The sequence below is a fragment of the Marmota flaviventris genome, chromosome 1, assembly GCF_047511675.1.
Source record: "Marmota flaviventris isolate mMarFla1 chromosome 1, mMarFla1.hap1, whole genome shotgun sequence".
In the NCBI taxonomy this organism is placed as follows: Eukaryota; Metazoa; Chordata; class Mammalia; order Rodentia; family Sciuridae; genus Marmota; species Marmota flaviventris.
In genome coordinates this window covers 144,417,505-144,428,400 of record NC_092498.1, presented here as the reverse complement: position 1 = coordinate 144,428,400, position 10,896 = coordinate 144,417,505, and the positions used below count along the sequence as shown (strand labels likewise).

The 10,896-nt window shown below is 61.1% G+C and overlaps 1 protein-coding gene across 1 annotated transcript; it reads left to right on the top strand.

Moving 5' to 3' along the window:
• Window positions 1–1,755: 1,755 nt before the first annotated feature.
• Sdsl (serine dehydratase like) lies at window positions 1,756–9,734 on the top strand. Its single transcript, XM_027923234.2, has 9 exons — window positions 1,756–1,801; window positions 2,970–3,078; window positions 4,721–4,901; window positions 5,002–5,041; window positions 5,674–5,813; window positions 6,894–6,982; window positions 7,680–7,907; window positions 8,461–8,585; window positions 9,425–9,734. Exons 3-9 carry the CDS (start codon window positions 4,743–4,745, stop codon window positions 9,613–9,615), a joined length of 972 nt encoding a protein of 323 aa, XP_027779035.1. The 5' UTR covers window positions 1,756–1,801; window positions 2,970–3,078; window positions 4,721–4,742; the 3' UTR covers window positions 9,616–9,734.
• Window positions 9,735–10,896: the final 1,162 nt, after the last annotated feature.

Below are 10,896 nucleotides of genomic sequence, written 5' to 3'. Positions count from 1 at the left end.
CCTAGGGGTCATAATGACAGCAAAGAGCAGCAAGAACACCCAACCCCGAGCACCGGCCACTTCTCTTAAGGCTTCACAGACATTTGCTCATTGACCCTCCCATCAGCTCTCATAGGAAAGGATTATTTCTATCCCCATCTTACAGCTGGGAAATCAAGGCACAGAGAGGTCAGGTGACTTGCCTGAGGTCACACAGCCAGGAAACAGCAGAGCTATGCTTGTACCATGGCCTGGCTCTGGGGTCTTCGATCTAACGCCTCGGCACACCGCCACACTGGATATTCTTCTACGCTTAATACTTTAAAGAGATTGCATTTAAACATTTTAACACCTCACTTCTCCCTAAGCATTAATATCCACAAAATTATGGGTTTGATATTACACACACACACACATACACACACACACACACACAGTGTATATGTCTCCTAATGCACACAGAAGTAAACCCCCAACTATTTAAAAATCTCCAACTATTTAAAAGCTATTTCTGCTAGTCAGTATAAAAGGGCTGGTATACAGTAGGCATGAAATAAGTGTAGCTGTGCTTCCTATCTAAGCCCTAGCCATGTGCTGGAGCCGACCTCCTCGGAGGCCCTCCCAGATCCCTCGCCCCTGCTGCCCTCTGGTAAACCTCTGCCCTCTGACCTCCTGGGGTGTGACTGTCACGTATCAGGTGTCCCTCTCTCTCCCTGGTTCGACCACCTGGCAAGGACAGGGCACCTGGCAAGGGTGGGGCGTGCTCAGTGTGAGGCTGGGGAGAAACTCGCCAGAGTCCTCATGGCGGGCGGCTACCTCTAGACAGCGCCACTTGACGCCACGTGTCCAGGAGCTGATCCTCAACCCCGGGAGGTCACACATGGTCCAGGGGGGACACACAACACTGGGTCCTCCTGGGATCTTGACTTTACAAACAGGGAAACTGAGGCCCAGGCGTGTGTGCGTGGCTCGGGTTCACCAGGGAGGTGGCAATGGAGACGTCAATCAGACCCAGTCACCTACAGGCCTAACGCCCTCCGTGACTCCCCAGTGCCCCTGGGCAAGGTTGAGGTGCCCTGTCACTGGCTCAGACATCCCTGTGGCTCCTGCCCCGTCCATTGTCCCCAGGCCACTTGCTGCTCAGCCCCTGCCTTCTCCTCCAGGCAGGTCCCCTGCTCTGGGCTCCGCAGCTCCACTCACTTCCCAGCTGTCCCCATCCCTAGCAGAGATGACAATTCCTCTTTTGTGGCACCCAAAGGTGCTGTGACGACAGGGGACACCTTATCTTGTTTGAGGCTAAAGGTCCCAGGGATTGGCACATAGTAGGTGTCCAATAAATATTTATTGAGTGAATGGATCAGTGGTCAGCCGCTCATTTGAGCAGTAACTGGGCCCCAGAGTTGGGTGTGAAGTCTCCGAGCCCCTCTCATGTGACAGATGACGGTTACCTCCTTGTCCCTGCTTTCACGTTTCAAGGGAAGGGGTTTGGCCTGGGATGAGCCCAGGGCTCGGAGGGAGATTGGGAGAAGTCTCTCACGGGAGGGGGTCTAGCATCTCTGCCCCTCGCTAGCTGGGCATCCACGGCCAAGTGAGTGTCCCTCTCTGAGCCTCCCTTTGCTCCTCCATCGGACAGGGGAAATGCACACGGGGAGGCTGGGGCGGCTGTGAGCCTCAACCTCCCCTGCTTTCTGCCTCCGTCCCAGGCAGCCTTGGGTGGGAGCTGCCCCTTTAACACAGGAGGCGGGGCCAGGGCCAGGGAGGCTGGCAGAGGCTGGCAGGGGCTGGCTGGCAGCAGCCAGGGCCCAGCTTGGGGACAGCTCAGGTAGGTGAGGAGCCGGGAGCAGCAGTGTTGCTGGGGCCCCGGGGTAGCGTGTGAGTTGGGGGTTCCTGGTCGGGGGCCAAGGTCAGCTGGGTGGACGGGCAGAGGGAGCAGCAAGGTCTGAGCCCTCCCTGGGGACGTGCGTCCGCTCAGGGTGCCCTGCAGGGGACCCTGGGTCTGCAGAAGGTCCTGCTGGCCAGAGGGCAGGGCTGGGCACCCCGCCAGGGACCGGCCCCAGGCTCCGCAGGGATTCCACTGTGGAGGGCCACCCAGGTAGCGCTCAGGGTCAAGGCATGGAAAGCGAGGGCCCCTTACCCCAGCTCACGGGAGACCATGAGGCCCGTGAGAAGGGACAGCCAGGCCCTGCATGGCTGGGTTCTGGGCCCCAGCCCCGAGTCCCCACTGCCTGTCCCACGGGGAGCAGGCCCAGGCTGCCACCTGAGTCCTGGTGGCTGCCACTCTGGCAAGCACTGCATGTCCCTGGGCCAAGGCCTCAGTCCGCCTAGCCCTAAGGGACCAACCTGGCCTTGATAAGGCTGCCGGCCTTTAACTGATGCCTGCTGTCTCTGGGGGGATGGTTGCTATAACGAAGGGGGCTGGAGACGCGTGGGGACCGAGCTGGGGGCACTTGACGCCTGAAGAAGGTGGCAGTTATGTATCAGATGCCCACACCCTTCATCGTGGCCACGCTAACAAGCAGGGGACAAGCAGCGGACGCAGCCCACACTTCCTAGCTGGATGACCTTCACAGCTGTGTGACCTTGGAGGTGACCCCTTTGGGCCTCATGGGCTAGTAAATGGCCTCGGTGCTGTCTGAGCGTCAGATAAGAGGAGACATAGGGTGCCTGGCAGAGTGCCCGGCTCCCAGCAAGTCCTCGCGGCTGTCGGGCCAAAGTCTGCGCCGTCAGCACACGGCCTGGCTCAATCCTGCCACCGCCCTGGGACACACAGCTCCTCTCGCCTGTGGTATGGCCAGTTGGCTCTCGCTTTCCAGGTCTTAGTGTCACGTCCCACCTCCTGCAGGTCTTTCCTGGCCTGCACACCCAAAACAGGTCCCCTTGATCTTTATTCACAACTACCTACCTGTGTTTCCGCACGCGGCAGTTTCCACCATTTCTGATCATTTTGTTTGTCTGTGCTGTTATTTGTTGCATGCTGTTCTCCTCATCAGACGCTCAGTCAGCTCTGAAGTGGACGCCTGCCTGCTTCACTGTGCTGTCCCCAGTTCCTGGGTCAAGGCCTGCACCTTGTGGGTGCTTTAGAGACAGGATAGAGTAAGGGTGAGTGTGCTGGCATTGTTAAAAGGCCCCAGTGTGCTAATACCCCAGAGAACCCGGCCACTGTCTGCCACCTGACCACTGGTAGCTGTTATCCTTATTCACGCACACCACAGGCTGAGAATTGGGGACTGTATTTATCTCCATTTGACGGAAGGGGAAACAGGCACAGAGAGCTCAAGACACTTGCCTGGGTCACACAGCCAAGGAACTCAGAGCTGGTTTCTAACTTTGATCCTAAACCCCAGGCTTTTGGGCTCCAGAATTGGGGTGAGGATGTGGAGAGGCTCGGACTTCGCCCTGCCTTGTGGGGCGGGGGTGGGGAGGGTAAGGAGGTGCCAAGGGCACAGGGTCAGATGAAGTGCCAGGAAACCTGGTCCTCTCTGCTCTGCGGCCTTTGGAGACTAAACGCGGACCCCAAGTCGGGCTGTGTAGGGTGTGGCGCGCCCCCTGGTGGCCACCGTGGAGCAGGGTGCGCCTGGGGCCTGTTCCTTCCCTGCCCATCCGCCCACCTGCTCCGGACCTTGTCCCTCTGCAGAAATGCTCTCCCCGTGGTCCCCTCTGTCATCCCTCCCGAAGCCCCCCTGTGACGACCTATGGGTCAGAACAGAGTTCAAGGCCTCGCCCTCTAGGTGGAGTCCGGCCCCTGGGGAGGAGGCTGATCCAGTCTCAGCCACCCCCCCCACTCCCGCTTCACCCCAGCCCCGCCAGAGCAGGTGACAAAGAAAAATTTAGAAATTAAACCTTTAAATCCCTCGACCAGCCATGAAGCCAAGCAGCGGTCACATATAATGAGATGCTTAGAATTTCCTTTGTTTCTTTTTAATTCTTAAAATTTTTGCCGCCCTGGGGATTGAACCCAGGGACGCTCTATCCCTGAGCCACACCCCCAGCCCTTTTTGTTTTATTTTGAGACAGGGTCTCCCTAAGTTGCCAAGGCTGGCCTCAAACTTTCCATCCTCCTGCCTCAGCCTCCCAAGTAGGTGGGATAGCAGGCGTGAGCTACACCATCTTGCTTTTTAAAAGTAGCACCATTGGACATAATTTACATAAAATCAAATCATCTCACTCTAAGTATGGAGTTCAATAAGTTTGGACAAATGTATACAGTGGTGAAACCATGTACTTTTTTAAAAAGTGCTTTTAGGGACACATGCTGACATGTTTACGGATGTGATAATCGGGGGAATAATGGTCATAACAATAATGGAGAAAATAAGAATCCAGGAAGCAGGAGGGACAGGGATGAGGGTGCAGGCCTTGTGTCCTCGCTCACTGAGGCCATGTGATGGCCACAAGGGATCGCAACCCAGTTCTGGATGCGACTGGACCCCCAGGGGTCGCTCCTTCCTGTGTGGACTCCTGTGATTCCGACTGCCCACCTGGACAGTGAGGTCTGACCTCTGCCCGACGAGTTGTAGGTGCTCAGTGTCCCAAGGGAACTTGGATGAACTCATTTGTCATGAGGGGTCACATCCTGCCCGATCAGGCCTCCTGGGCAGAGGGGAGGCTGAGGCCCAGAGAGGGGCAGGCGCTTGCCTGGGGTCTCCCAGCTCTGCAGCCGGCGGGGCTCAGGGTGCCCAGGCCCAGGGCCTCAGCCTCCCCGCCTCTTGCCTGGAGCCCTGAGGACCGTGTGCCCCTGCAGGGCCGTCCCCCTGGTGGCTGGGATGGAGGGCGCCCCAACTGGCCACTTCCACACGACCACTCCTCTGCTGGAGAGCTGGGCGCTGTCCCGGGAGGCGGGCGTGAAGGTCCTCCTCAAGTGTGACAACATGCAGCCGGCCGGCTCCTTCAAGATCCGGGGCATCGGGCACTTCTGCCAGCAGGTGAGGGTGTGTGGGCGGAGGGGGCGCGTCCAGCTGCCCTGCACTGGCCTCAAGGCCGCCTGCCTGGGCTAGCCCCTGACGCCATTCCTTCTCTCCCCAGATGGCCAAGAGCGGGTGCAAACACCTGGTGTGTTCCTCAGGTGACCCCACCCCTTTCTGCTTTGTGGGGGTCCTCCAGGCAGGGCTGGGGAGGAGAACCTGTCTGGGGTGGCTGTAGATGTCCAGGGCTTGGCCTCCTTATCAGGGTCAAATCTCAGGCAGCCATCTCTTATGTCCTCTCCTGGGCTTCTTCTCAGAATCGGGGACTCAGGGTGGTAGAACGAAGTTTAAGCTGCAGGTTCCAAGAACTGAAAATCCTCAGGCTGTGTGGCTTTCAGGCTCAGCTGGATCCAGGCCGTCTCTTCTGCGGTCCTTCCTTTCCTATTTCTTTCTCTCCTCTACCTCCATCTTACCCAGGCCTCACGACAGCAAGATGTCTGCCGGAGGGACCTGCTGTCCGGCTATCTCCTGACTCGAATGAAGAGAAAAACTTCTCCGCAGCCTTAGAATTCCTCTTTGTGGCCCAGCCTGGGTCACTACTCATCCCTAAGCCAGTCGTGGGTCGAGAGGTCAAGTTCTCCGATTGGCTCAGTTTAGATCAGGTGTCCACCTCTGCAGCCAGGGGACGAGTCAGTGGGGGGCATAAGTGTGACTCCCAAGGGGGTGGAGGGAGAGCTGGGGGTGTCAACAGGCCCAGGCCGCTCTGCACATGTCACCCCTTCTCTGACCCCAGGGGGCAACGCGGGCATCGCTGCCGCTTACTCTGCTCGGAAGCTTGGCATCCCGGCCACCATCGTGCTCCCCGAGACCACTTCCCTGCAGGTGGTGACGAGGCTGCGGGGACAGGGGGCCGAGGTGCAGCTGGCTGGAAAGGTGAGGACCCAGGAAGGACAGCAGCCACGGGGACGTCCCCACCCCTCCTGCCCCTGGGGGAGTCACCTCCTAGGTCGTCTCTCAGGACGGCTGAGCTGAGGAGGGAGAGAGGGGGGTATTGTGCACTGAGGGCCAGGACCCCACTCGCCTCTCCTTGTCCCCAAACACCTCCTCTGCGTGACCCCATCAATCCAGCCATCCTTCCACTAAGTAGCTTCTCACCTCCCTCTCTCCCTCTGGGGCCTCCCACCTACTCATGGACTCATCCACCCATCCATCAATCCATCACCCACCCGCCCACTCATCCACCCGCCCATCCTGTACCCGCCCCTCCCGGCCATCCTATGTCCCCTGTGCCTGTGCCTGCCTGGGCCTGCCGTATCAGGGGTCCTGGGTGCGGGCAGGACCCTGTGGGCTCTGCTCGGGCACTGGCGTGTGTTGGGAGATGCAGGTGTCCAGCGGGAGACAGCCAGGTTGGTGGTGCCATGAAGCCCAGGCCCCAGGGGAGGCAGCAGCTGCTGCTGGAAGGGGCCGTGTGGCCCAAGCCCAAGCCCACGCTGGGCAGAGGCTCCACTGCCCTCCCTGGGCTCGCGGAGGCGGCGTCCCCTGCTGCACCACGGGGCAGAGGCAGGTCGTCCGGCAGAGGCAGCACCCTCTCCTCACGGCCATGGCCAGAGGGTCTCAGATGGAACACGTGACGTCCCTTCAGACCTTTGCTCAGAGCCCACGCTGTGCGTCCTGCCACTGGCCACTGACCAGAGCAAGTCCCAGTGGATACCAGCGTCAAGAGGCCTGGTGGGCTCGGCCACAGGCACGCACCTGTGACGCAGGAGCAGTGGGGTCCTGGACACGGGCCGCAGCCCAGCAGGGTGCGCCTCAGACTTGGGGAGGGGGACCCGGAAAGCCCCCCCAGAAGGGTCCCCTCAGTTGGGTCTTGAAGGAGAAATATGAGTCCTCCCTGCGGAGAAAGGGGACAGAGGTGAGGCCCTGGATCTGGGCATCTGGGAGCCTCGGCACCTGCTCTGGTCTCTGCGGAGCCGGCGCCTGGGGCTTCTGAGGGTCCCCTCTGCTTCTCCTCAGATCTGGGATGATGCCAATCTGAGGGCACAGGAGTTGGCCAAGAGGGACGGCTGGGTGAACGTCCCCCCGTTTGACCACCCTCTGATATGGTAAGAGGAGGCCCAGCACGGGAGACCCTCACCAAGTCAGGTCCTGCCCTGGACAGAAGGGAAAGCAAGGCCCGGGGGGAAGGACGCTTCCACAGTGGACAGAGGGGGTCCAGGCCCTGCCTCTGCTGCTCGGAGACCCTGTGACTACATAGCAACCCACCTCCCTGCGCCCCAGGATCCAGATCTGTAAGACGGAAATGGTGACGCTAAGTCCCCCTGACAGACGGAGCAAGGGCTTTGGGGCCCACCCCAGGCTAAGGGCCTTCCCTGTGCCCTCCTGTGTCTCCTCCCCAAAGCCCTTGGGTGCACTGTTGTTAAAACCATTTCACAGGCCAGACCACGGAGGCACAGAGGGGTTAGGCAACTTGCCCAAGATCACACAGCCAGTACTAGCCCCACAACTTCAGTCAGCTGAGTCCAACTGACAGGCCCGTCCCCTCAACCATGTGCACTAACATTTTGCCTCTTACCAAAATTGTTGGGGGACTCATTGGGGTCATGTCCAGGAAAGTGCCTGGGAGGTGGTGGTGGGGGTGACTGAAGGAAGGAATGCAGGGGACGATGGGCCCCCACAGGGACTCTCCTGCCTGCTGGCTGTGGGAAGGGGACGGAGAGGGATTTGTGCATATGTGGGGGCAGGGAGCCCAGCCCACCCCTATCCAGGAACCTGTGGTGTCCCCCCCCCTCCTCTCTCCAGGGAAGGCAACGCCAGCCTGGTGCGGGAGCTGAAGGCCACCCTGGGGACCCCGCCAGGTGCCGTGGTCCTGGCAGTGGGCGGCGGGGGACTCCTGGCAGGGGTGGTGGCTGGCCTGGTGGAGGTGGGCTGGCAGCACGTGCCCATCATCGCCATGGAGACCCGAGGGGCGCACAGCTTCAACGCCGCCGTGGAGGCAGGCAAGCTGGTCACGCTGCCGGACATCACCAGGTGAGCCCCTGCAGGGCGCTGGAGGGGGCCGGGCTGCTGTGCCCAGCACCTCCTGCCCCAGCCAGCAGGGTGGACAAGGCCCGAAAGGGGTCTCCTTGTCCCCCAGGCACGGTACTGAGGGTCTGATTGGGAAGCGCTGAGCAGCAGAGGAAGGGTGGGGTCCCCCAAGCCTCACCCACTAATAGAGAAGTCCTCCTTGGTCAGCTCCATTGAAGAGCAGGTTGAGCCAGATGCAAGGCAGTTAGGAAATGAAGACACCAAGCTGCCCTGGACAACCAAGTGGCCGGCGGTCCTGCCCCCAAAGGGGGACGTGCTCCCTGGGGCTTTGCCTCCTGTCTGTGTGCCCCACAGTTACAGACAGTGAACTTCTTGTGCCCAGGCGTCCCCGGGTGGAAGGGTCAGGGTGACTGCTGCCACACTGGTCATTCTCAGGGTCCAGGAGTCTGGTGCCCCGGGGGGCTCTGGACAGGGGGCATAGTCTTCGCAGGGTGTGGGCCCGTGGGGACCAGCTCCCCCAGCTCCCTGCCCTCCCTGACCTGCCTGCCTCCTGCAGCGTGGCCAAGAGCTTGGGCGCCAAGACGGTGGCGGCGCGGGCCCTGGAGTGCACGCGGGAGTGCAGGGTCCTGTCTGAGGTGGTGGACGATGCGGAGGCCGTGAGCGCTGTGCAGCGGTTCCTGGGTGAGTGGCACGGCCCCGCTGGCCCAGGACCCAGCAAGTCCCCAGTGCACTGGCTGAGGTGCTCTCAGCGCCCGACCCAGGCAGGGCGTGGGCAGTTGTGCTTGGGGCCCTGGAGCAGGTGGGGCGGGTGGAGGAGGGCGTCCCTGCCTCTGCATCCATCCCTGGCCCTGCCCGCTATCCGTTTCCCAGGACAGAGGGCTAGTGACTGAGTCACCGTGGCACCTCCTCTAGGAAGCCCCCAGGTCTCCGCCACAGTGCACCAGCCCCTCGGTGCATCCCGGCTGGTTCCCATCTGTCGCCACCAGACGGCCAGCTTCACGAGGGCGGGGCTGGGTGGTGTCCCCTGGGGTCCTTCCAGCACAGGCTCCAGCAGTGGGCCCCGCGGGGATCTGCTGGCTGAAGGGATGGGAGGGAGGGGGGCATGGAGAGTGGGCGGGGCAGGGATGGAGAGTGGGCGGGGCAGGGATGGAGAGTGGGCGGGGCAGGGATGGAGAGTGGGCGGGGCAGCCATGGGCGAGACTGATGCGTGATGTGGAGTCGGACGGATGGATGGATGGACGGATGGACGGGCACAATGATGAATAGACATGTTGATGGATGGACAGACAGACAACCGAATGATGGAAAGGAGACGGATGGATGAATACGTTGATGGATGGCCACCGTGACGGATGGACAGACAGGCTAGTGATGAATGGAGAAGTGGATGGCTGGAGAGAGAAATGGTGGGGTGACTCCTGAGAGAGGGTCAGGCCAGTGACAGATTGTGAGGAGGTGGCCGGGTGGCCCATGGAGCCGGGGGCCAGCTGAGCCCGGCTCCCTCTGCTCCCGCCCCGCAGATGACGAGCGCTTGCTGGTGGAACCCGCCTGCGGTGCAGCCCTGGCTTTCATCTACTCGGGCCTCCTGGGGAGGCTGCAGGCTGAGGGCCGCCTGGGCCCCCTGGCCTCTGTCGTGGTCATCGTTTGTGGGGGCAACGGCATCAACAGTGGAGAGCTGCAGGCTCTGAAAGCCAAGCTGGGCCAAAGCTGAGGGTCCCCAAGACCCGCCCGCAAAGGCTGTGGACACGTGTGGCTGGCTCAGGGCCTCTGCTCTAGGGGATGACTATGGGGGCTGCCTGGACATTCAAGATGCCCTGCTCCTCCTCCTCCTCCTCCAGAAAGCCCTCCAGAACTGCTCCTGGGGCTCCTGGCAGCCACGGCCAATAAAGCCCTCTGGGCCAAGTTTGCCGTCTCCCGTGGATCCCGTCTTTCTCCTTCCGCTAGCTCAAGGAGGCACGGTGACAATCCTAATCCTGTCCTGTGACAGGTGACTGCCCACACCCAGCTATGCTACAGGAAGCCAGCCAGCCCAGGTCCTATGAGGGCTCCTCTCACCTACAGGGCCGGCTCAGGGGGCCCGGGTCAGGAAGGACAGGGACATTGTCACTCATCAGATCTGAGGGAGAGGACAGTGTCTATTGAGTGAATCACGTGCCAGGGACTCTTCTAGAACTTTCTACCCACCGTCTTCCTTCATCTCCTCTGAGGTGCTATGAAGTAGAAGCCATGATTCCTGCCCCTGCTTTACAGATGGGAAAATGGAGCAGGGAAGTGGACAGAGGTCACCCAAGGACACAGCAGGGACGGGACCCAGCCAGGTTCAAACTCTGCAATGTCCAACGTCACTCCATGTGGCTGGGGGCTCACCGTGCGGGAGGTGGTGGAGGCGGGGTTTTTGGGAAGGGGTAGGAACCCAGGTGGTCTGGACACAGGTGACCCCCGGGGAGCAGGAGCCCAGGGCCCCTCAAGGTGCCTCTTAGGAAGCAGGATGGAAAGTCCACTTCCTTGTGGCCACAAGGGGGCAGCAAAGGGTCTCCTTCGGGGCCAGCTGGCCCAGGGCAGGAGGCCGGCACCCTTGGGGTTCTCCTGGGCCCTCCCTCTGTGGGCCCCTCACTGGCTGGGAGTGCCTAGGCCCCAGAGATGGGCCACAGGGTCTTGGCACCAAGGAGCCTTTTCTAAGCCCTCGCAGCCCTGCTAGGAGACAACTCAGAGGTCTGGACCACCAGACCTACCGAGAGCCCGCCTCCCACCCCTCCCGCAGCCCCCTCTCCTGCCTCCTGTGGGCTGTGTGACCTTGGACAAGTGCCCTCCCTCTCTGGGCCTCAGGCTTCCCCTCAGTGATGTAGGAGGCCCTCTCACCGCTGCTGACCTCCCTCTTTATGCCAGGATACTTCCTCCACCAGGAAGCCCCTCCTTGCTCAGGAGCAGGGTCTGAGCCTGCGGTGACCGGTGGGGCTCCCTGTCTCATTCTCTCTTTAACCTGTGGTTGCCA

Bases quoted from the DNA above. Each gene is read 5' to 3' on its own strand.
- Sdsl (XM_027923234.2), top strand. From the start codon at position 4,743: ATGGAGGGCGCCCCAACTGGCCACTTCCACACGACCACTCCTCTGCTG. The intron at 4,902-5,001 runs GTGAGGGTGTGT...TTCTCTCCCCAG, and splicing joins TCGGGCACTTCTGCCAGCAG to ATGGCCAAGAGCGGGTGCAA. The intron at 5,042-5,673 runs GTGACCCCACCC...CTCTGACCCCAG, and splicing joins ACACCTGGTGTGTTCCTCAG to GGGGCAACGCGGGCATCGCT.